At 38.6% G+C, this 24455-nt stretch overlaps 1 protein-coding gene across 4 annotated transcripts in view; it reads right to left on the bottom strand.

The window, feature by feature from the left end:
• Positions 1-24455, bottom strand: part of iars1 (isoleucyl-tRNA synthetase 1) — a 186242-nt gene that overhangs the window by 91712 nt on the left and 70075 nt on the right. For all 4 annotated transcript variants that reach the window (XM_043707895.2, XM_043707896.2, XM_043707897.2 and 1 more), the window contains 4 exons: positions 21317-21415; positions 11579-11705; positions 5809-5882; positions 3235-3429 (listed from right to left, as the gene is read on the bottom strand). In XM_043707895.2, coding sequence (XP_043563830.2) covers positions 3235-3429; positions 5809-5882; positions 11579-11705; positions 21317-21415 — 495 coding nt within the window. The remainder of the gene's footprint in view (positions 1-3234; positions 3430-5808; positions 5883-11578; positions 11706-21316; positions 21416-24455) is intronic.

Raw genomic sequence — 24455 nt, 5'->3', positions numbered from 1 at the left:
CCATTTCTGAACTTGTGATGGGGGGAAATCATTGGATGAAGCAGCTGAAAATGCTCAGGATACTGCTCTGAGGAACTCCAGCAGAGATGCCCTGCAACTGAGGTGACATACCTATAAAAGCCAAAATCATCGTCTTATGTGCCAGGAATAGAACTCTAATCAACACAATCTCGCCCCCACCCTGATTCCCATTGACGCCAGATTGTTAGAGCTTCCTGCTGCCACAATGGTCAAATGTGGGTCTTGGGATCAAGAGCAATCACTCTCACCTCATCTCTGGAATTCAGCTGTTTTGTCCAAGTCTTCAATAAGGCTGTAATAAGATAAGGAACTGAGAGGCCCAGCAGAACACAGACCGAATATCAGTAAGTAGGCTACTACTAAGCAAGTCTGCTTGACAGCACTGCTGATGACACCTTCCATCACTTTACTGAAGATCGAGAGTAGACTGATGGGACAGTTATTGGCCAGGATTGATTTGTCATGTTTTACCTATCAGGTAGACGCTAGGGCTGTAGCTGTACCTGAAATAGCTTGGCTAGACATGTAGCAAGATCCAGAACCCAAATCTTCAGAACTACTGTCATATTATTATCGGGGCCCAAAGCCTTTGCAGTATTCAGTGGCTCCACATGGAGTGAATTGAACTGGCTGAAGACTCACATCTGTGACACAGGAGACTCCTGGAGGGGGCTGAGTTGTATCATCCATTTGCACTTTGAGATGAAGATTGTTGCAAATGCTTCAACCTTAATTGTTTTCACTGATTTGCTTGGCTGCTCCATTATTGTGGATAGGGATATTTGTTTAGTCTTCTTTTGGAGTTGTTTAATTCTCTATCAGTGTTCAAGATTGAATGTGCCAGGACTGTAGAGCTTAGTGTTGAGGAGCTGGAATCCAAGCTGCAAATATTGTGACACATCAGAGAAGGAGAAAGTTACCTTGACACTATGGTCCAGAGGTCACATTCCTCACGACTAGATAATTCAAAATCGGCCTATGACCAGGGAAAGGAGGGTGTGATTGCAGATGAGGCAGGAATGAGGACCCAGGGGTTTCAATTGAGGAACATCAGTCCCTGCTGCTACCTAAAGTTATGATGTATTTTAAAGCTGTGTAGATGAGAGTGGAGTCTGCAGGAACGATGAACAAACAGACCACATTGTTTTAATACATTCAAGTGGGAGGAAGAAACAGAAATGTAGTAGTAATAGTGACATATGAAGAAGTTTGTTTGCTTTGGTGTATGATTCTGCTGCTATTGATGGCCTGCAGCATCTTGATTTGCTTGATCTGTTCAAAGTCTCTCCCAGGTAGCTCAGTGAAAGTGCCACACAATATGAAGGACTGTGCTGCGATTACAGATACTGTTGTAGCCAGTTGCATCTGTAGCAGGCAGACTGGCAAGGAGTACATATGCTTTTCCCTCCTTTTAGCTCCCTTAGCATCTGCCACATATCGTATCAAGCAACAACATTCTTTTGGAGTCAATCAGTTCAGTCAGTAGTGGTGCTGCTGAGCCAATCTTGGGGATAGACTTTGAAGTGCCCCACCCTGGGTACATTTTCTGCACCTTTGCCATTGTTCACAATGAGAGCATCCTCCGTTGTGTGAAGTGGCACTATCACCGTACTACACGAGATAGACTTCCTTTAAGTGGTGCCTAACACCAGATTAGTACAGATACTGAGGGTGGGACATGCTCGTCAGTTGGAGGTTTCCTTATCCATGTTTGACTTGGTGCCACGAGCCTTCCTAGGGTGAAGAGTTAATGTTGAGGAATCCTAAGACGACTCCGTCCCAACTTTATGTCACTGTGCTGCCATCTATGTTGGGTCTGTCCTGTTCGTGATGGTGTTGATGTCTGGGGGATTGCATGCAAGTCACACTCATGAAATTGAACTTATGTCTGGCTGTAGTTGACAAGTCAGTGAGACAGTTTTCCCAATTTTGGCACTAGCACCCAGATATTAGAAAGGAAAACTTTGCAGGGTTGACAAGGCTGTCTTTACTGCTGGTATATCTAGAATCTTTGTCAATGCCAAATAGGGAATCTGGTTTCATTCCTTTAGATTTTGTAGTGACGGATACAGCTGAATGGTTCATCATTTCAGGGGCCATTAAGTCACATGTCGGCCACACCAGGTAAGGATACTAGCTTCCTTCCCTAAAGGATATTAGTAAACCAGATAGGCTTCTACAACCACTGACAATGGTTTCATGGTCATTATTAGACCATAAATGTTTATGATATTCAGTTTATCTGCTGTGGTGAGATTCGAATCGGAGTACACAGTATATTAATTGGGTCTCTGAGTTACTAGTCGAAAAGTGTGGTGCTACAAAAGCACAGCAGGTCAGGTAGCATCTGAGGAGCAGGAGAATTGACATTTCAGGCATAAGCCCTTCATCAGGAATGTCATGGGCATCAGTTTTACCAGATCTACATTCATTTATTTTATTTGCTGCAGGAGAAGTCTTAAAATGTTAAATCTTGTCCCTCCGTAATTGAAGTTGGAGTTGAGAAAAACATGCATTGATTTTTAGAAGAGATATTGACATCTACAGGGGTTGTAACATTTTACAAACTCTAACATCTTCACAGAAAGAAAGAATTTCACAAATCACTATAGTTAGCTGTTTAATCTAACAAAAAGTGACTAAACAGCAATTCTAAAGCCTATTTTCTCAGTTACAGAGAAATGATTTCATCTGAAATGTAGCATTTTTGATTCAAAATATGGGATCAATTAATTGTAAGTTTAAGTTAGTCTTCAACTATATTGCTCCATTATATGTTGAACATTTTCAACATTGCTTGAATGTAGGAAACTGGAAAATAAATAGAGATTTAAAGTACTCAAGCAAACTAAAGTTTTACATTATTTGTGAAATCTCACTTGGAGACCATTAAGATAAACGTCAGGAAAATCAAAATATATAGGTACAGTAAAAAGCATAGCTGAGTGTCTAGGGTGAAGATGTACTTTCATGGTAGTACAGAAAGAACTTAACCCAGGCTTACATGGCCTGGAAATGTGATTTACAGTAACTGGTCACAAGAGGAGAAAAATGGTCTATTCTCGCCCTTGGACAATTCACCAAAAGTCATGAAATTTCAAATTTGAGGTAACTGTTAGTTTCAATCGTACTGTATCCATTTGAATAGTGTAAGTTTATGGAATTAATCACAAAACAACAACTGAATTGCTACTGTAGCAATTATTTATTTACCATCCTCTTGTTTGGTCAATTCCTTCAGCAATGAAATCTGCTGGAAAGGTGTCTTCAAACTCTCTTCTGTTTTCGAAAGGATAGTGGACCTGAGCATATGGCATACTTCCACTTTCAAACCAGCAATCGAAGACCTCAGGAACCCGTTTCAGAACACCTTTTCCACAGTGTGATGGGATTGTGATGTTATCCACACTGGAACATAATGATCAATGTATCAATGAAAAGTTTGAAAAGACAATTAACAATAAGCAAGTGTTGCACTCTGCAGGAAGCACATTTATGACCATAAACACCATACATTTTCTGTATCCCAACAATGACTGTTCTTTTAAAGTGCTTCATTAGCTGTAAGGTACTGTGGGATATCCTGAGGCTAAAGAAATGCGATACAAATAAAACATATCATTTCTGCATTACAAATAATTTTTTGAAAGATATAGAAAATATACTCAGGTATGGTTCTACAAGTGGTAGCATACCTTCATTATCCGAGCCCAAGCATTCATTCTGAATACATGGACACAGAACATTCAATAAGCTATTTCACCAACTACAGTAATATAGCAAAGCCAAAGGCGAAGCTTACAGAGTGTTTTTTAAATATGTTTCAAAACAATTAATATGCAATGCTACTCCTGCTTCCTGCTCCAAGAACATGGATATACGTTACAATCCTCAAATAATGGGGTTGGAAGTTACCACCTAGTCTGGGTATTGAAGACAGAATCCTCATGATCTGCATGGTTCAGCAGCAATAATGTAACATGTCTGTAATTTCTCCTTCAATATTATCACTCAACAATTAGGCAACAGAGTAATTTTACTTAGATCCACAAATAATGCTGATGCGAGAACGATTTTTAATCTGCAGCTTACACATAAAATTGTATTTTGCACATTTTTCCAACTTGCATTTTTATCCAGAGAAAATGTTGGACATGGAAGAGAAAGTTATGATAGCTTCTTTCTCCACAGATAATGCCAGACATGCTGAGTTTATATTATTTTGTCTGTTTGTTATGATAGTCTAATGTATATCACCACCTAATTATTGTATGAGCAAGATATGACTCAAACAGGTGAGTGCCACATCGTCTTTTGTAACCACTCAATCTTGCACAACATCATACATTTGAAATGAAGGCCACAGATTTTATAATGGCAGGGTGCTCTGATGTGATTTAGTTCCAATTTTCAAGGGATGCTTCTCTCCTTGTTTGTACATATCTAGTGTGATTACCTACATTCACAAGTACAGCAGAAAATGCCTATGTAAAAATACTATGAATAACCATAAAGAGGTTGTTCTGTGGGTGTAGGATGATTTTGCAAAATATAGTAAAAAAAAGGAGTGATTTGAAGACAGAAATGAAGGAGAAGCAATGTTATGAGGAAAGACAGGAAGGTAAAATTAAGGCCACCATCAAACTCATCATGATTTTCATAAATGGCAGAGCAGATCAATGTGCCAAAGGCCTACTACTATTCTTATGACCTTGGCATTCTGAAAGGGCAATTTACACCATGGTTTGATGGATTCTATCTTCACACCAGTATTTTGCTATATCTAACAGTTCAAGTGGATTGTTCTATCTGCAAATAAATCTATTTACATTAATCTGTGAAAAACAATATTGCAATTTTCTGTTTCAAGCAAAGATATGGTGCACAACCCAAGTAACATCCAGTAGTAGATATAATGATTATTGGACAATTGCTCATTCCCTAACATTTGATATATTCAAAGTTTGATATAAAATTGCTGTTGCTGGCTATTCTATTTACAGCACATAGTTTGAGGTCTAATCAAATTAGAAAGCCAAAATCAATGTATAAAGTACGAACTTCTTCAGATGATACATGGTAATTTGTGAACTGAAGACAATATTGCACTTAAACAGTCCTTTTCGTCAACTTTCCAGTGTAATTTACAATTCAGAAATTACTTTGAAATTCAGTCACTACAGGGAAATATGGCAGTCAATTAGCACACAAGGAACACTAAGTAGCAATGTAATAACAATTAAATAGTTTATCCTTTTGATGTTGCTGGAGGAATAATTATTTGTACAACACGAGGGATCACTGCCCTGCTCATCATCAAAATAGTGCCGCGGGATATCTTGCTTTCATTTGAGGGCAAGGATCATGGTTAGGGTACCTGTGTGAAGCCTGTTCCAAACAATGCTATGACCGATACATCAGCAGATCCTCAAGCTCCTGCTTATTTTCTGTTCCACAAGCTTTCAAACCTCTGAGTGTATCTTAAACCTACAAATCTCTGACTCAGCAGCGACAGTGCTACAAGCTCAATCATGGATAACATGACTTGCGCTCCTGACTCTGGACTGGGACTTCAATTCTCAGCTTTTGACTGAGCCAAGAGTGCATTCAATCTGGTCAGACAACAGGTCATACTAATCCAATTACAATTTGATACGACTAACTAAAGTTCACCTCAGCACATTTATGTTTTGGAGTCAAAGTTAACCATCTGACTAGGCAAATGAAAAAAAGCATAACAAAATTAACAGAACATCGATAATATACACATTTAAAAAGAAGCGTCACCTTTCACGATGAAGGTCTTCAACTTTAATTCCGCTCAGCTCCTCCAATTCTGCCACTGATCCCACACATACCACCTGACAAAAGAATAATATTTTTCTTGACAGAGCATTCCTGTACACCAAAAATATTATGACAATAATCAACAGAAACAATTTGAATGAAGCAATTCTGACTAAGTATAATCACACAGAATGGCAACAAGCAGGGAAACCCAGTTGGCATATAATTCAGATTATAAACCTTACGGTAAGATGCATCAATAAAATACAAACGACATTCAGCAATTTGTTTTTTCTTACCTCAGATGCAGGAATATGTAAATTACTCATTCATCTTTATATTCTCTTTGCTTTATTATGGTGAGTGCACAACAATCTTTGACTTGAATAGAGAACTCACTTGGGTGCTAGCAATAACCAATGTTCAAAATATATAGAGACATACTGTTGAAATGCAACCAACTGGGTAAAATTATAAAACTTATTATTATGGCATATTGGCAAGGCACCCAATGACATCTACACTCCTTTCATCTCAACAAGGAAACTAGGCTAGGTGGTCAATCAGAAACAGTGCTTTGGAATACCATAGACTTCTATGGCTCCAAATTACTGAGTCTACTATAAAAGAATGATTTTGTTCCAATCTTGCAGCTCTAAATTATTGCATCGTTACACATTGTGTTGAATAGTGGCTGTAATTAATTAAAAATATGCTTTAGTTTCGTCCCCAATGAAATATGTCCCTCTGCAAATTAAAAATAATTTTCAAATATGAAGCACAAATCTATCATCTTGACTTGTTGATCAGCACCAGATTAAAGTTTCAATCATAATTTTGATATATTCTCTTTTCTGGGTGTGGATATATTCTCTATTCTGGGTACAGGCGTAGGGAGAAATAAAGTGAAAAGGCAAAATTACAAAAGACAATTTCACCAGCTAAATCAGATAAATATGGCAAGCAGAGCAGTTTCTGTAAATGTTCCACTCTGCAGTGGGCATGAAAGATTTTTTTCAGTTGTGGCCCTCTGACTGTCGGGATTTAGCTTCAGGCTGCTCAAGGTTTTATTTTGGGAGTTTTTTTCACAGATAGAACATCAAGAATTTCATGATATCACCTTGAGCTAGATTGCAATTCAGAGTCAACAGTAAACAGTCAGGATTCTAGTGCATCTCATGTAAAGAACACACATGCAAATATCACGCCTCACTGGGTAGTGCACTACAAATCAAGCTCAGCTTTTTCGGAGTCATCACAAAAGTCAAAAATGTTATCAAATTATGCAAAATTCCTCAATTTACCTGTAATTTTGACCCAGTTCTTTTTAAATGAAAGCATAGACCAGGTTTTTGTTATTAACAAGAATGACCATTTATTAAAAATAAATCAATTTCAGCTGCTGGTAAAACTGACAGCACAGAACTCTACTGGTTAAAACTCTAAACCCCTTGAAAATCTTCCCCTACACATACACAGCCAGACGGAAAAAAAAAATGATATCCTGAGTGGCAGGGCAAACTGAGACAACAGTTTAATTGTCTCTATCCACAGGGTTCACTAAGACAATTTTTTTCAGTCACCAGGCTTGCTACTCTTCAATCTCTCTTCTCTCGGCATTTCCCGTTTGCAGGAAGCACAGAGCAACAGGTTCATAACTTCTAAAGTCGCTGACTTATTGGTTAAAAGCCACAGCTTACAGCAACTGGTGAGGGAAGGTTGACTCGACATCCCTCAGGGATTTGGTGGTTTTTACTCCAGAGAGAAGAACCTTCTTCTGGAGGTCTTAATGCTTTTGGTTATATTGTTCATTTCCACAAGCTGTCTAACTATCTGAGAGTCAATCACATCATTATTGACAGGCAGAAGGTCTTTGTCATCAACAACTAAACATCCTTCCATACTCCAATCAGGTCCATGGCAGGTACCATCTCCCTGGCCCTTCACTCATCTCTGGAACATCTAGATATCAAGGATACTTCTATTAGGCTCCTACTTATTGACTACAGCCCTGCCTTCAATACCATAATTACAAACAACTTATCTCCAAATTCTCCCGCCTGTAACTGGATCCTTGACTTCCTGATCCATAGGCTGCAATCAGTAAGAATTGGTGACAACACCTCCTCTATGATAATCCTCAAGACCAGTGCCCACAAACCTGCATACTTAGCACCCAATTATACTCCTTATACTCACAAAAGAGTGGCCAAATTCCGCCCCAACTCCATTTATAAGCTTGCTGATGGCACCACTATTGTAGGTTGGATCTCAAACAAGGACGAGACAGTAAAGACAACAATCTCTCCATCAATGTCAGCAAAATGAAGAAACTGGTCATGGACTTCAGGAAGCAGAGTGGAGCGCACGCCCTGTCTGCATCAATGGAACAGAGGTTGAGATGGTCAAGAGCATCAAATTCCTGGGAGGGATGATCGCTAACAATTTGTCCTTGTCCACGTGACAGTCAGGAAGGCGCAATAATGCCTCTACTTCCTCGGGAGGCTAAGAAATTCAGCATGCCCACAAAATCTCTTACTAATTTTTATAGTTGCATCATAGAAGGCATCATACCTGGATGCATCACAGTCTGGTAGGCAAACCGTTCTTCCCAAGACCGTAAGAAACTACAGAGTTGTGAATACAGCCAAGTCATCATGCCAACCAGCTTTCCACCCACTGACTCCATCTACACTTCCTGCTGCCTTGGGAAAGCAACCAACATAATCAAAGACCCCTCCCACCTCGGTTATACTCTCTTCCACCATCTACCATCAGGCAGAAGCCAAACAAGTTTGAATACATGTACAAGCAGATTCAAGAACAGCTTCTTGCCCACTGTTATCAGACTTTTGAATAGGCCTCTCAAATATTAATTTTGTTCTCTCTCTGCCCCTTCTCTGCAGCTGTAACACTATACTCTGTATTCTGTTCTGCTACCCTGATGCACTTTGTATGCTATGATCTGCCAGTATAGTACACAAAACAACAGTTTTCACTGTATCTCAGTCTATGCAACAAAAATAAATCAAACTTAAACAGCTACCTGCTGTTGGCCAAATCTCCCTTCGTATGAATTCCCCGGCTGCAACTTGCTTGCATTAGCCTTCAACCCACTACTTGCATAAACAGCAATGTAAACAGCACTTCCATTAAGTGTCAGTAACCTGCAAGTGCTGTGATTGCATAAACAATCCTTGTTTTTATTTTAAAAATACATTCCCTTTCCCATTTCAATCCACATCGAGAAGTATCCAAAAATAACAACAGATGATCATTACACAAATTAGGAGCAGAAGAAAGCCAATTGACCTCTTTTGCCTGCACTGCTATCATGTACAATCATGGCTCTTGTCATATCCTGCCATCCTGAACATGACCTATTTATACCAATCCTCAACTTTCTAAGTGAACCAATCTTTTATCCTTGCTGATAGATTACACCAATACTACAAACACTTAGTTTGTAAAAACCTTGATGTGATACCTTGTCAAGTACCTTCTGGCAATCCCTACTGGGTCTCCTTTATCTACTCTGTTTGTTACTTACTCAAACAAGTCTCATAATTTACTTAAACATGATTTCCTATTTACAAAATCATTATGACTCTAATTGACCTCAAGATTTTTCAAGTGTTCTGTTAATATTAATGACTTGGAGGAAGGAAGTGAATACTCTATCGCCGAATTTGCAGACAACCAAAAATAGGAGGAAAGGTCGATTATGAGAGAGGGGGATACAGTTCACGGTGTGATAGGTTAGATAAGTGGGCAAAAAGTTGGCAAATGGATTATAATGTGGGAAAATGTGAAGTTGCTCATTTTGGAAAGGAGAACAAAAGAACAGAATATTATTTAAATGAAGACAAAATGCAGGAAGCTGCAAACACAAAGGGACTTAAGGATACTTGTGCACAAAATACAGAAAGCTAGCACAGAGGTGCAGCAGGCAACCAGCAAGGCTACTGCAATGCTGGCCTTATTTCAAGAGAATTGGAGTGTAAGATTAGGGAAGTCTTACTGCAACTGTACAAGGTGCTGGTGTGACTGCATCTGGAGTATGGTGAGCAATTATGATTCCCTTTGTTGAAGGCATCATTTCACTGGCAGCAGTTTAAAGAAGGCTCCTTAGAATAATTTCTGGTAAGGAGTTAAAAATCACACAACACCAGGTTTATTTGGAAGCACTGGCTTTCGGAGCTCTGCTCCTTCATCAGATAGTTGTGGAGTATAAGATCATAAGACACAGAATTTATAGCAAAAATTTACAGTGTGATGTAACTGAAATTATATATTGAAAAAGACCTGGATTGTTTGTTAAGTCTCTTATCTTTTAGAATCAACATGTTGGTTTCAGTTCTTTCATATGGGGCACGGTGGCACAGTGGTTAGCACTGCTGCCTCACAGCGCCTGAGACCCGGGTTCACTTCCCGCCTCAGGCGACTGACTGTGTGGAGTTTGCACGTTCTCCCCGTGTCTGCGTGGGTTTCCTCCGGGTGCTCCGGTTTCCTCCCACAGTCCAAAGATGTGCAGGGTCAGGTGAATTGGCCATGCTAAATTGCCCGTAGTGTTAGGTAACGGGTAAATGTAGGGGTATGGGTGGGTTTCGCTTCGGCGGGTCGGTGTGGACTTGTTGGGCCAAAGGGCCTGTTTCCACACTGTAATGTAATCTAATCTAATATGTAAATCATAGAACTTTTTTTTTTAAAAGTTACATTCTCAAGTGAACTTTAACAATTGGTGTCATGTCGGCCTAAATAATGCATTTAAGGTGTGAGCTGCCCTGGTATGGAAGTACTGTTTTACGAGTAAAGGCTAAATAGGTTGGGACTCTAGTCTCTAGAGTTTCGAAGAATGAGAGCGGATCTGATTGAAACATATCAGAATCATAAGGGTCTTCACAGGGTAAATGATGAGAGGATGTTTCCACTCAAAGGAGAATCCAGGTCCAGAGTGCATGGTCTCAGAATAAAGGGGCACCAATTTAAGACCAAGATGAGGAGGAATTTCTTCTCTCAAAAGGTCGAGAGTCTATGGAACTTCTTGCCACAGAGAGCTGTTGGACAAGAGTCCTTGTGCATATTTAAAGCTGAGTTAGATAGATTCTTTAAGAATAAGAGAATCAAGGATAATGTGGAAAGGACAGGGAGGTGGACTTGAAGAAAATCATTGGATCAGCCATGATCACATTGAATGATGGAGCAGGCTTGAGAGGCTGAATAGCCTGCTCTTTTTCCTATTTTTTAATCGTCCTACGGTAACCTGTCTGAATATTTTACATCATTCAGGAGATTACATGGTTGCAGCAGGATATTCTTTTGGGATAATTTGCATCAAATGTATCCCCATTTTTATTTTCAATGTTGGTATTGCCAAGTCAGACATTACTAGTTTCCAACAGGACAAGCAGGTCCACTTAGCCTTTAATAATGTTACATCAGCAGCTGCCTGAAAATTGCACAATGAGGATTCCCTTACTTACTTCCCTCCCCTTTATAAAAAAAAAATGCTGATATATAGCTACACAGGGTAGCCTACATTAGAAACTGAAGATGGGGTAATGAGAAAAGAAGGGTTACTTGCATACAGCACTAATGCATACTACTCAAAAATCAGACTTCAGTTTGGTCAAATTGACATGATCATCAGGAAATTTGCAGTTACAATTCATTTATTTTAAAGTACCTTAGAAACATGTTAAGATCTCTGGGAACTTATTTTTTTGTTTTCTTCAGATATATGATTATGGTGGTTCACTTAATTACTCACCTCCTCAAAGTCTTCACTAACCCATAAAGGGATGGGAGTTCCCCAGTATCTATTTCGAGAAATTGCCCAATCACGTGCATCCTTCAACCAATTTCCAAACCTCTTTTCTCTGACAAATTCTGGTACCCTATACGAAGAAATGGTGAAAGCAGATTAAATGATTCAATTAGGGTAATAGAAGCATTTCTCTGTTAAATCAGTTGAAGTTTAATATTTTCGATAGTCCTGAGCCATAATTGTTTGAACTCAGTGCAATGATGATTTTTAGTGATGAACACATTATAAAGCAAGATTATATTCCCACTTCTCCAATGGTAAATTGCACTACTGTTTTTTGAAAAATAACAGACTGCAGTGAACATCACTGAAGTAAAAACCCATGGCAATGTGGTATTACTTGGGTTTCAACCTGTTTAAAATAGAAATTTGAAGATTAAACTGATAGGGAGAAACAAGCACAAAGTCAAGCAGATAGTCGAGTCTACACAATAGCGGATAAGCAGTAAGAATTTGAATCCAAAACTCAATTCCTCAGGGAACAGCACCATTCTCTTTTCACAGAGATTTTATGAACTAACATAGAAGCCAAATGTTTTTGGTTTTTGACTATTCTGTAACTCAATTCTAGTTCTGAATTACCATTGGATTTGAACATGGTGTCAACAGACATATTGTGACCACTAAATTCAGACACCAGATTCAGAACACAATGGTTCAATGATTTGACAGACAAAAATAAGTCATTGTTGGTTGTTTAAGGCAATTGCATGTAACAGTTCATTTCTGTCACTTTCTAATTTGTAAATCCATGACTCGAGGCACTTCAGAACTATGCCAATTAATCTTTGTATTTGAAAAATCTTTTTCCTTATTCTGAAGCAGTGCCTCAAGATCGATGATGACTTGTTTCACTCAGGTTCAGAGAACATACAACATTACAGCGCAGTACAGGCCTTGATGTTGCGCTGACCTGTGGAACCAATCTGAAGCCTATCTATCCTACACTATTCCATTTTCATCCATATGTTTATCCAATGACCATTTAAATGCCCTTAAAGTTGGGAGTCTACCACTGTTGCAGGCAGGGCACTCCACACCCCTACTACCCTCTGAGTAGAGAAACTACCTCTGACATCTGTCCTATATCTATCACCCCTCAATTTAAAGCTCTTTCTTGCCACAATAGTCCAAACCTGTATGCTGTGCTAGGACAGTAAAGTGAGTCCTATATGTAATTTACAGAGTCTGTCACATGTAGGGCAGGTGGTGCTTCAAAGATTGGATAGAGAGATAGTTCGAGACTTGTGAACTCTCTTCAATCGTTCAACTGTGCCTCTGCATGGGAAAAAGTAGTAGGAAAACTAACAGGACTAAAAATCTGATAGGTCCCCTGAACAAGAACGTTGCATTGTAGTCCAGTAAAATTCAGAAATCCTTAGATACTGATGGATTAGAAAGTGCCAATGCAACACTGTTATTCAAAAAGGGAAAGAGTTTGTGAGAAGATTTGTAGCTCGGTGCTCGTTGTTGTGGTTCTGTTCGCCGAGCTGGAAATTTGTGTTGCAGATGTTTCGTCCTCTGTCTAGGTGACATCCTCAGTGCTTGGGAGCCTCCTGTGAAGCGCTGCTGTGATGTTTCCTCTGGCATTTATATTCCGGTTGTCAGTTCCAGCTGTCCGCTACAAACACATCGACCTGGACCCAATATACCGGCCACTGCAGCGGACAGCTGGAACTGACAACCGGAAGTGGCAGAGACAAACCAATATAAATGCCGGAGGAAACATCACAGGAGCGCTTCACAGGAGGCTCCCAAATACTGACGATGTCACCTGGACAGGGGACGAAACGTCTGCAACACAAATTCCCAGCTCAGCGAACAGCACCACAACAAAAAGGGAAAGAGTTAAAAAAAAGGTAACATTTGAAAGGGGGCAAGAGAAAAAAAAGTTAACTATAGATCACTTAGCTCAATGGTTGTTATTGGGAAAACGTACAGGATGCAATAGCAGAGCATTTAGAAATACATAATATCATCAGAGTCATCATCACTTCATCAGGGGAAATCATGCTGAAAAAATTTATTAGAATTCTTTGAGAAAGCAACCAGCAGATTAAAGGAAAAGCATTGGATATAATAGATTGGATTTTCAAAAGGCTATGCATACCATGTATTAGGCTTCTCAAGTTAGAAGCCCATGGTGTTGGTAGATTAGCATGGATAGAGAATTAACCAACAAAGTGGAAATGGAGAGTTGGGATAAGGGGGTACATTTTTAGAATGGACAACTGTAATAGGTGGGATGGTACAGAGATCGGTTCTGGCATCACAATTTCTTACAATATATATTAATGACTTGGATGGTGGAAGTGAATGTACTATAGACAAATTTTCAAGTTACATGAAAATGGGTTGGTAGGGAAGTGGTAAGAATGACACAAGGAGTCTACTGAGTGACAGACAGATTAAGCGAGTGGGCAAAAACTTAGCAGATGAAATATAATGTAGGAAAATGTGAAGTTATGCATTTTGGCAGGAAGAATTGAGAAGCTGAACATCATTAGATTGAAGAAAATTACAGGACAGAGGTATCTAGAAGCGCTTGTGCATAAATCACAAAATGATGGCATTCAAGTTCAGCAGGTAAAAGGAAAGGCAAAAGCAGTGCTGGCCTTTTTTTTTTAAAGGAAATAGAGTACAAAACAGGGAAGTCTTGCTGAAATTATATAAGATACTAGTTAGATTAGAAATGGAATATTGTAATTAGCTTTGAGGCCAAGATAAGGAAAGGTTTACTGGCATTGCAAGCTGTACAGAGAAGGTTCATTAGGTTGATCCTGTGTATGGAGGTTTTTTCTTATCAGGAGTGGTTGGTCAGTACTCATTGGAGTTTAGAAGAATGAATAAGAGGTGACTTTATGGAAATGTACACGATTCTGAGGGGGTTTGATAGGCAGCTTCGCCTTCTGGGACAGTCGAGGACCAGAGATGTCATACGGTTAGGACACAGATGAGGAGGAATTTCTTCTCGGAGGGTAGTGAATCTGTGAAATTCTTTATCACAGAAGGCTGTTGAAGCGAGGTATTTAAGCATATTTAAAGCTCAGATAGTGAAATTTTTAAGTCAGTAAGGGAATTAAGGATAAAAGCAAATTACTGCGGATGCTGGAATCTGAAACCAAGAGAAAATGCTGGAAAATCTCAGCAGGTCTGGCAGCATCTGTAAGGAGAGAAAAGAGCTGATGTTTCAGGTCTAACTGACCCTTTGTCAAAGAATTGAGGATAATGGGTACAAAGTTGGAAAATGAAATTGAGGACTATCAGATCAGCCAAGATATTATTAAATGAAAGAGCAGACTCAATGGGATGAATCGCGTGCTTCTGCTCACACATCATATAGTATTCATCTTTCACTCTTTCCTACCAACTGCATTACCTACAACTTCATTGCAATTCTCCTCTTAAATCCCAAGTTGAGGACAAGAAACACATAATTCGTTTATGATAAAACATGAAGTCAAGTTCCTAAAGTCAAATTATACACCACTCCCTCAGGACTCAGTTCCAAAAATCAAATCGAACGGAGGGGAGGGATACAAAAGTTTTTACCAAAATTTAATTCCATGAATCATAGGGCAGATTCAACCTGGCCATTTACTGCCTATCAGGTTATTCCCAATTATCGGCAAAGCAATGGAAGGAGTTGTCAAAAGTGACATCAAATAGTATCTACTGATTTACACTGAATATTGAAATACACTTCAACTAGGTTCTCTACAGCAGAAACAGAAATTTCAGTAAGAATGCTGAGGGATTGTTTTACAAAGGAAATGCCGGTTTCCTTTTTTTCAATATCCTTTTTGTCGATTAAAAGGAGCTTCCTCCCCTTCCAACTTTCAGTTCTACACCTTAAATATCCGCTGACTATTACAACTGAGGCATCAGCAGACAATGGGATTTTGGACAATCTTTTGCTGGTAGCAAGTATCTAAGTTCCTGCCATTGGCCTTCTATCTCCATAGATGAGAATGCTGTCTCCATAAAGGGCAGTGGCCCTGACTCAAGAGCTATCAAGCCAACTGAGAAACAGTTGTTCAGCAGCCTCAGCAATGCCACTACAAATAATGGGCATTGCTGGGACTGAGCCCGGAGGTTGTAGATACTTTGATAACCAGTACCTGTGATGAGGGCTGAGGGGATTTTGAGTTGTTTGAGTTGTCTTGTCCACTGAAACTCCTCTTCTGATGACCAGGCTGCACTGAAGAGGGAGGAGGCTACTGCTGCTATGGAAGTCCCTCCATGGCCAGAAAGTGCCAATAAGAGGAGTTCACCTCTCCACAGACACCCAAAGAGCCCGGTCTATTTGTTTTTCTATACTGTCTTCCCATACAGTATACTCCCCCTTCCTCTGCCTGGCACAGGCGCAATGCCTGACATAAACAAGAACATCAATAGTTATGTGCTTCAAGTTAGGCTCCAGTTAGGTGGCTTATCTGCCATCTTAGCTCCTGCTGGCAAAGCAACAGAAAGATGTCAGACATGCCATCTGACCCCTTTCTACCATCCAAACTGTCTCCAGAGCATAGGTAAAATTCAGCAGACTAACATTTTTTTTTCAGAAGGCAACTTCCAGCTACACATTCCCATCATTATGCGTTTCTAGGTCTTGCAGCGGTAAAGAATTTATTGTACTTCCATATTTAATCAGGTTCCAATAACATGCCAAGAAGTGAGATGTAACCAGAGGTATGCACTAGACCCTTTTAGCAAAGGACTATCAAAATTAAGTCTTGCTCAAAACACCTTCTACAAAGAGTTGAGAACAAGTCAAATTAAATGGTTCCACCTAGTGGCATAAATACATAATGCACTGAACGAAAAGTCTAAAATAAAATTAAACTGCTAACTTGCGTAATTTCTTTTGTACTTGCATACCAACTCTACCCGATTATGAGTGGATTAATTGTACAGCCAATAACCTATATACAAAGGTAGTAAAATTATGCTGGTCTGGCAATTTGGTTTTCTTCCATTAAAATAATGAAGACTTGTTATGATTCATGTTGAGCTGTGGGTAACTTTCGATCACAAAGCTGTGATAATATTATGGCTTTAAGATGTGTATTTTGTGCTGATTTTTTTAAGAACATTGAATCAGATGCAACGAGCAGACTGCTTAAAGCCAATAAAGTAAACAGCTTGAGAGGTCTTGGATTTTAAAAATTAAGTTAGAACAATCGAAGCAGCCAGGGCGGGGGGGGGGGAACCTCCTTGGATTTTTCTCATAAGTTTAAACCTTCAGTAGCAGTTGTGGGTTTAAAGCTGGTTGTGGAAGCTCTGATTCCTCTCTTGGTTACAGCTAAAAGCTGGGGTACTCTTCCTATTTCTAGAATTGCATGTGAGACAATCTATTTACTGAATTTGCCTTTGCCAACGCGTGTATTTATGGAAGGTTACTATATTGGAAGTGTTGATTTGTAGCAATTAATATATTATTTTGTGAAGCATTTCAATAGAATTACAGTTAAGCTTTTTTTATTTTTATTTTGTCTGTATTTTAAGTGCAGTTTAAAACAAAAAGGTGTGTTTTACTTAAATTCAATAGTTTGGCTAATGCAATTGCATCTGGAACGCAATGCCTTCTAATTACTTGTAAAATAAGAAAAAGTCAGGGCCTAGACTATCTTAATATATTTTGTGGAGGCTTGGTCTTGTCCATAACAAAGCCAATGAAAGTGTTCTGAGTAGTTTCTATTTCATTTTGAACATCAAACATCAACAGTTTCACTCAACCAGAAGTAAGTGTATGTAAGATTCCCCTGATAATGCCTCTCAACATTGGACATGCTTTGCAAAGCAGAATTCACTTACCTTTAATTTTTTTAAATAACTTCTCAGGGCCACATAATTTTGCCTCAAAACATTCCCAACCAAGTTAAAAAAATTGTCATGAAAGAAAAGTAAAAGGCTCAACATCAGACAGGGCTAGAATTGGACTGATGTGGTAAACAGGTTTATAGCCAAACTTTCAGGACCATAGGACATTAAAAAATCCACACTGGTATCTTAACTGCACCGGAAAACTATTTCACGTGTGAATTACCATCTATCTAACACAGAATAGAACCCAATACAATGTTCCTACACATCATATCGCTATCACACATTAATTCATTATAAGAACTTAAACCACTGCTGAAAAGTAACAAATGAATAAAAAATAAAATTACAGGTAGTATAACAGCCAAGCTACATTATTTTAAGGCAGCACTGCTGAAAGAGAAAGAATGAATGTTTCAGGTCTTTCCAGCATTTTCTGTTTTTATTTCAGAGTTCCAGCATATTGAGTATTTTTCTTTTGTCTTTTAAGTTCTTTTCACTTGAAAAAATGATGACAATTATTTTATGGTGCCAATATATAGAACTGCATTGTTTATGTGTATTATATGTATTAAGAACTCTATCCAGAACAAGATACAGGACAGGAATAGACCATGCTGGCCTGACAAACTACTTCCACCACTATGGTCATGTCTGATCTTGAGCTTCAACTCCACCTTCTTGGCTGTTGCCGATATTCTCTGATTCCCTCAGAAACAAGTTTTCAAATGTATTCAATAATGGAGCATCTACAAATTTCTGGGACACAGAATTCCATGGATTTACAACTTTGAGTGAAGTATTTTTTTTCCTCACCACAAACTGAAATGACCAGTCAAAAGTAATGAATTAATCTTATTTGCACCATTTCCAAGGTTACCCAGTTATAACAAATTCAAATTAATGAAGGACACTAATTCATTTACACAAATATGCATTATACCAAGGTACCTGCAAGCAAATATAAATACCCATGAGATGCTATGAAAGTCTGTTGCTTATTTTCTTAAATAGGGATATGTTTGGAGATAAGGCATTCAATGTGACTTCTGGCAAAGTAATTGGTGGAAACGGAATCTAACATTAATGTATTCCCATTGGCCAAGTGCGCAATCAGGACAAATCCTAAACTTGAAAAAATATTTTTGTCCTCTTTCCTGCTCTTTGTTGATGCACAGAGAAAAGAGCATGTATGGATCAAGCAAGATCTACTCAAGTCATGATGACATCCTTCCATAACAGAGTCTAGAAACATTTGCAGCCTAATCTGAAAAATGACCATCTGAATGCAATCCTGGGTGCTGCAGATCATGTGAATGCCCCTATGCTGATAGAAAAAAGGAGGAAAATTGTCAATGGGAAGAAATCTGGACCAAGATTATCTTCAACTAAATAAAAGCAGCTGATTTATAATGTTTTCAATATGTCTTACTTAACTTGCAAAGAATTATAGATACACAATGAATATTGTATTCTATTGTGGTGAACTTAATAACAAGACTGTTCTTGCAGAATTAAGAGGGTTTTATGGTACTTTACGAGAATTCTGGGATTGTGACTCAATCTTTTCAGCCTTCTAATATTAGACATGAATATCAATATATCATTAAGAACTCCATAAATCAAAATCAAATCTGCTTCAGATCCATATGAGCAACTTCTGCAGAACTTTTATTCTTATTTCACTTCTATTAATATTAAACAACTGTAAACATAAATTCTGCATTCCAATTTAAGCTACTATTTTGAATGTGGGATAAAAAGGAAATTGCTTTTATGCTCCCTCCACCTGCAGCTTCAATTAGTCTTCAAAACATGGAGATAAGAATAAGGAATGTGGGTCTAAAAAGGAGTCAAGTATAATAAATTAAATAAAAATGCAATTTTGCTATAAACAGGAGAATCAACAAAGTACATTCTATAGAGATTCAGCCACATCATATCAATTCCAAAATTCAAGTGCAATATAATACACACCTCATAACACATTGAACATAGAGATGCAATACCACAGAAAATTAGAAAAGATGAGTGGAGTAGGATTCAAGTTTCAATTTGATCATGGCTGTTCCTCTATTTCAGTGCCATATTCAATATCTTTGATTAGTATCTACAAATATATTCAGCAACTTGGTCTCTACAATCTTATGTAGTAGAGAATTCCAAAGTTTGTTATCCTCTCATTACAGTAAAGTAAGGACTTTTCTTTGTTTAAAAAAAATGAGATAGGAGAAAGATATTTTGACCATCACAGGGGATCTTCACCTCAATTCACAGTTTGTAAGTGGAATGTTGGAACGAGAAAACTCTTACCCACCTTCCATGGCGAATCTGGAAAATATTGCATATTCAGGGTAAAACAGAAAAAAAAGCTTATCTGTAAAAATAGAGTGCTCCAAAATTGGTTGTCTAATCAAGCAAAACTGCATAAAGTTCAATTCAAAACAAACACTATTTCTTTAATAAAGGAGAAGGAACAACTTTCTCCATGTGGCGAATAAGCCTGTACAAGAGGATAGTAAGATCTCATCCCGGAGAATTCCTTCGAACCAGTACCAAAACACACAACTCTATTTGCAGACTTAATTGCAGCAGGTTATTATGACAAAGGAAAATATAGCAAAACCATTTTTAGTGGTTATGCCAAGGTTAGCAAAAGGCTGCAAGGTGCCTGTTGATTCAGAATTTCCATGAATACATGGATGAAAAAAAACATTAAATTCATCGAGATTAACAGATGTCAAGGCCAGTTCTGGAGACATTGACAAAATCTGAACCCACAAAGTAGTTGGACTTGCCATGGGTAAAAACCTAGTCATCTCCAGCTTTAACTGATGTGAGATAGAGATTGAGCAATCAAAGATCCCTCAGGAGTCAAGGTGAAAGAATACTTTACTAGAGCATTCCATAAAGAATTTTTAAAATAATTTCTTAGGAATTGAAATGATAAGGAATACTACAGCTTCAAATGTAATGCTTCTTACAAGTGACCGGAGAAATTTCCTTGAAACTAAGGCTCTTTTCAATTCAAAATCTGTCATCAAGGTCATACAAAATTCTAACACAGAATTTAATAATATACAAAAAGTACATTATGTTTTTAGGCAGATACCCATGAGTCTCCACTTAAACCATTTTAAACTATTAAATTATAAAAGTGTTTTAATAATTTTTCACCAAAGTTCTCTCAAACTCAAGTTAGGCAAAGAAACTTAGTTAAATATAATTGGCTCTTAAATCCAGACTAGCTTTCCTTAATGCATTCACAATCGTTCAAGTGACTATTAACTTTGATCTGAATTATTACTTCTGAAACCTTCCCAACCACCAAAGTTACACTGACTGATCTGGAGTTTCAGAGCTTATGTTTACATCCTTTTTACGTAAAGGTATACTATTTATAATTCTCAGTCCTCTGGGACCACTCCCAAATCTAAGGAAAACTGTAAAATTGTGACTAGTACCTCTACAATTTCCACTTTCACTTTCTATCATGCACTTGATTTATGAACTTGAAGTTATTTATGTCAGAATACATCGCATTAGTTTACAGAAAAGCTTCAGTTATGGATTCTTCAAGTTTAGAAATGCTGCAGATGGAACAATATTGCTGTAAATTTATTTTTGTAAAAGTTAAGCATGATGTTTGTTAACAAGGAGAATTATTTCTAATAAAATATTACAATGCACAGTACTAATATTAGAACAAAGGGCACTTATGAATCTCCTTTTACTGTTCTCTTTTAGTGGACAAATAAACCTTAATAAAAATGAGACAGATTGAAGCAGGGTAGAGGAATTGGGCCATGAGTCTTAATTTAACAATGTTCATTTTTATTCAGTTGGTCAATACATTACCAGTAGCACTTGTCGTTGTTCTCCAGTAGTTTATCCACCATATGTTCCACTCGCACAAACCAACTCGGGACAGCTTTATAAATTAGTGGGGTGTCTGACCTATGGAGAGATATTAACCCGTGAAATTGGAGAAAACACTTATACCAACAGAAAAAAAAACAAAAAAATGCTGTGTACAATGCTTTTACGTGGCATTGAAGCATTGGCTACTTGTGAGTTTACAATTCCATATGTATTCTGCAAGGCTCACAAATATGACTTTCTAGACTTCAATCATGAGGAACATCCCAGAAAGCTCAATTCCATCCTCTCCAAATCATACTTTTACAGCCCTAACCACCAGCTGGCTAACTGAATATTTTGCTACCTCCAATCTAAGAATAAAAAGTTAGCATTAGCACTGTTGCTTCACAACGCTAGGAACCCGGGTTCAATTCCAGCCTCAAGTGACTGTCTGTGTGGAGTTTGCCCATTCTCCCTGTGTCTATGTGGGTTTCCTCCAGGTGCTCCAGTTTCCTCCCGCAATCCAAACATGTGCAAATTAGGTGAATTTGCCATGCTAAATTGCCCATAGTGTTCAGGGATGTGTAGGTTAGGGGCATTAGTCAGGGGAAATGTAGAGTAATAGGGTAGGATATGGGTCTGGGTGGGATACTCTTTGGAAGGTCGGTGTGGATTTGTTGGGCTGAATGGCCTGTTTCCACACTGCAGGGATTCTATGATTCTAACTTTATCATCACACAAGCCAGAGAAAGGGCATTGAATTTTGCTGTTTACTACCTTAAGTATTTCAACCTCTCCACCAAATTTCTTTCTCAATAGTCCACACTAAGCCTTCAAAGTACCAGCTCAGTTTTTTGCTTGATTTCAAGAAAGTAGTGAATATTTCAGGTATTGCCTTCCTTGCGTTTACTATTAATCTGCTACTATTCTCTAAAAGAGGCTAAATCAAAATTTAGTGAGGAAGTTTTCTAATCATGCATGCCATCAGTGAGTAATAACAAAGACAGGCTTCCATTTTAGTTGCAGTACTAATTAAAGAAATTCCAGTTGGTGATCATTGAGAAATTAAGGAAATAAATAGCTTGGTCCTTGCACTCTTAAGCTTTCAGTATTTTGTGTCACTATTTAAGATCCAACTCCCTGTTTACATGTAAACTTATAAATGAACAGTTCAGAAAGTGATTAGATTGTCAAACATCATTGAAACTAAATACAAAGCAAATAAGTTGAAGGATTAATGTCCAAAACATTAAGACGGACTCCTATGTTGAATGGGCAGAAGGGAGCCAATGAAGCAGTTCAAAACAGATGTACAACAATTGGATATGAACAGATATTCAAACCACAAATGAAGTTTGTGAGAGCATAAGATATGAGCAGAATTAAGCCATTCAGCCCACTGAGTCTGTTCCGCATTCAATCATGGCGAATATTTTTCTCAACACCATTCTCTTGCCTTCTCCCCGTAACACTTGTCCCCCTAACAAATCAAGAAGCTATCGATCTCTGCAGTAATAAGTCCCACAGAGTCACCATTCTCTAATTGAAGAAATTCCTCCTCATCTCATTTCTAAAGGGTCATCCCTTCACTCTGAGGCTGTGCCCACAGGCCATAGTCTCTTTTACTATTGGAAACATCTTTGCACATCCATTCTATCCAGGCCTTTCAGTATTCTGTCAGTTTCAATAAGTTCCCCCTTATCCTTCTAAACTCCATCAAGTATAGACCAAGAGTCTTCAACCACTCCTCATCTGTCAAGTCCTTCATTCCCCTATCATTCTTGTGAACATCCTCTGCGCCCCCTCGAATGCCAGCACATCCTTCCTTTGATATGGGGCCCAATATTGCTCACCATATTCCAAATGCCATCTGACCAGAGCCTATACAGCCTCAGCAGTACATACCTGCTTGTGATTCTAGCCCTCTTGAAATCAATGTGAATATTGCATTTGCCTTCTTAACTGCTAACTGCAACTGTGTGCTAACGTTCATATAAACCTAAACTAGGTCTCCCAAGTCCCTCCGTGCTTCATATTTCCAAACCCTTTTCTCATTTAGAAAATAGTCTATGCCTCTATTCTTCCTAACAAAATGCATAATCTCACTCTTTCCCAATTGTATTCCATGTGTATATTATTGATAACAGATTGATTTGTTTTTATTTAAAATAGTTTGGGATGAAGGTAGATCAGTAAAGCATCACACTCATTGCATTAGGTTTGGCACCAGGAGTTAAGTCAGTTGAGAGATGGATGGAAATACCACAGCCTGTATTTTCACATTGAGACTTGTGCTCCAAGCCAAATAAGTACATGTAGAGTCATAGAGTTATAGAGATGTACAGCACGGAAACAGACCCTTCGGTCCAACTCGTCCACGCCGACCAGATATCCTAACCCAATCTAGTCCCACCTGCCAGCACCTGGCCCATATCCCTCCAAACCCTTCCTATTCATATACCCATCTAAATGCCTCTTAAATGTTGCAATTGTACCAGCCTCCACCACATCCTCTGGCAGCTCATTCCATACACATACCACCTTCTGCGTGAAAAAGTTGCCCCTTAGGTCTCTTTTATATCTTTCCCCTCTCACCCTATACCTATGCCCTCTAGTTCTGGACTCCCCGACCCCAGGGAAAAGACTTTGTCTATTTACCCTATCCATGCCCCTCATAATTTTGTAAACCTCTATAAGGTCACCCCTCAGCCTCCGACCCTCCAGCCTGTTCAGCCTCTCCCTATAGCTCAAATTCTCCAACCCTGGCAACATCCTTGTAAATCTTTTCTGAACCCTTTCAAGTTTCACAACATCTTTCCGATAGGAAGGAGACCAGAATTGCACGCAATATTCCAACAATGGCCTAATCAATGTCCTGTACAGCCGCAACATGACCTCCCAACTCCTGTACTCAATACTCTGACCAAACGCCTTCTTCACTATCCTATCTACCTGCGACTCCACTTTCAAGGAGCTATGAACCTGCACTCCAAGGTCTCTTTGTTCAGCAACACTCCCATTTTAACATTGAAAATCTAAGAAACAAGGTGTCAAATAAGAAATCAGATCACAGACACACATTATCCCACTAACCTAGACAAAACACAGATACTATTGGGCAATAGTTTCCTTCTAA

The sequence above is a fragment of the Chiloscyllium plagiosum genome, unplaced genomic scaffold, assembly GCF_037043375.1.
Source record: "Chiloscyllium plagiosum isolate Xiang-an unplaced genomic scaffold, Cpla_swu_hap1 HiC_scaffold_14, whole genome shotgun sequence".
NCBI lineage: Eukaryota > Metazoa > Chordata > Chondrichthyes > Orectolobiformes > Hemiscylliidae > Chiloscyllium > Chiloscyllium plagiosum.
This window is presented reverse-complemented; position numbering and strand designations above follow the sequence as displayed.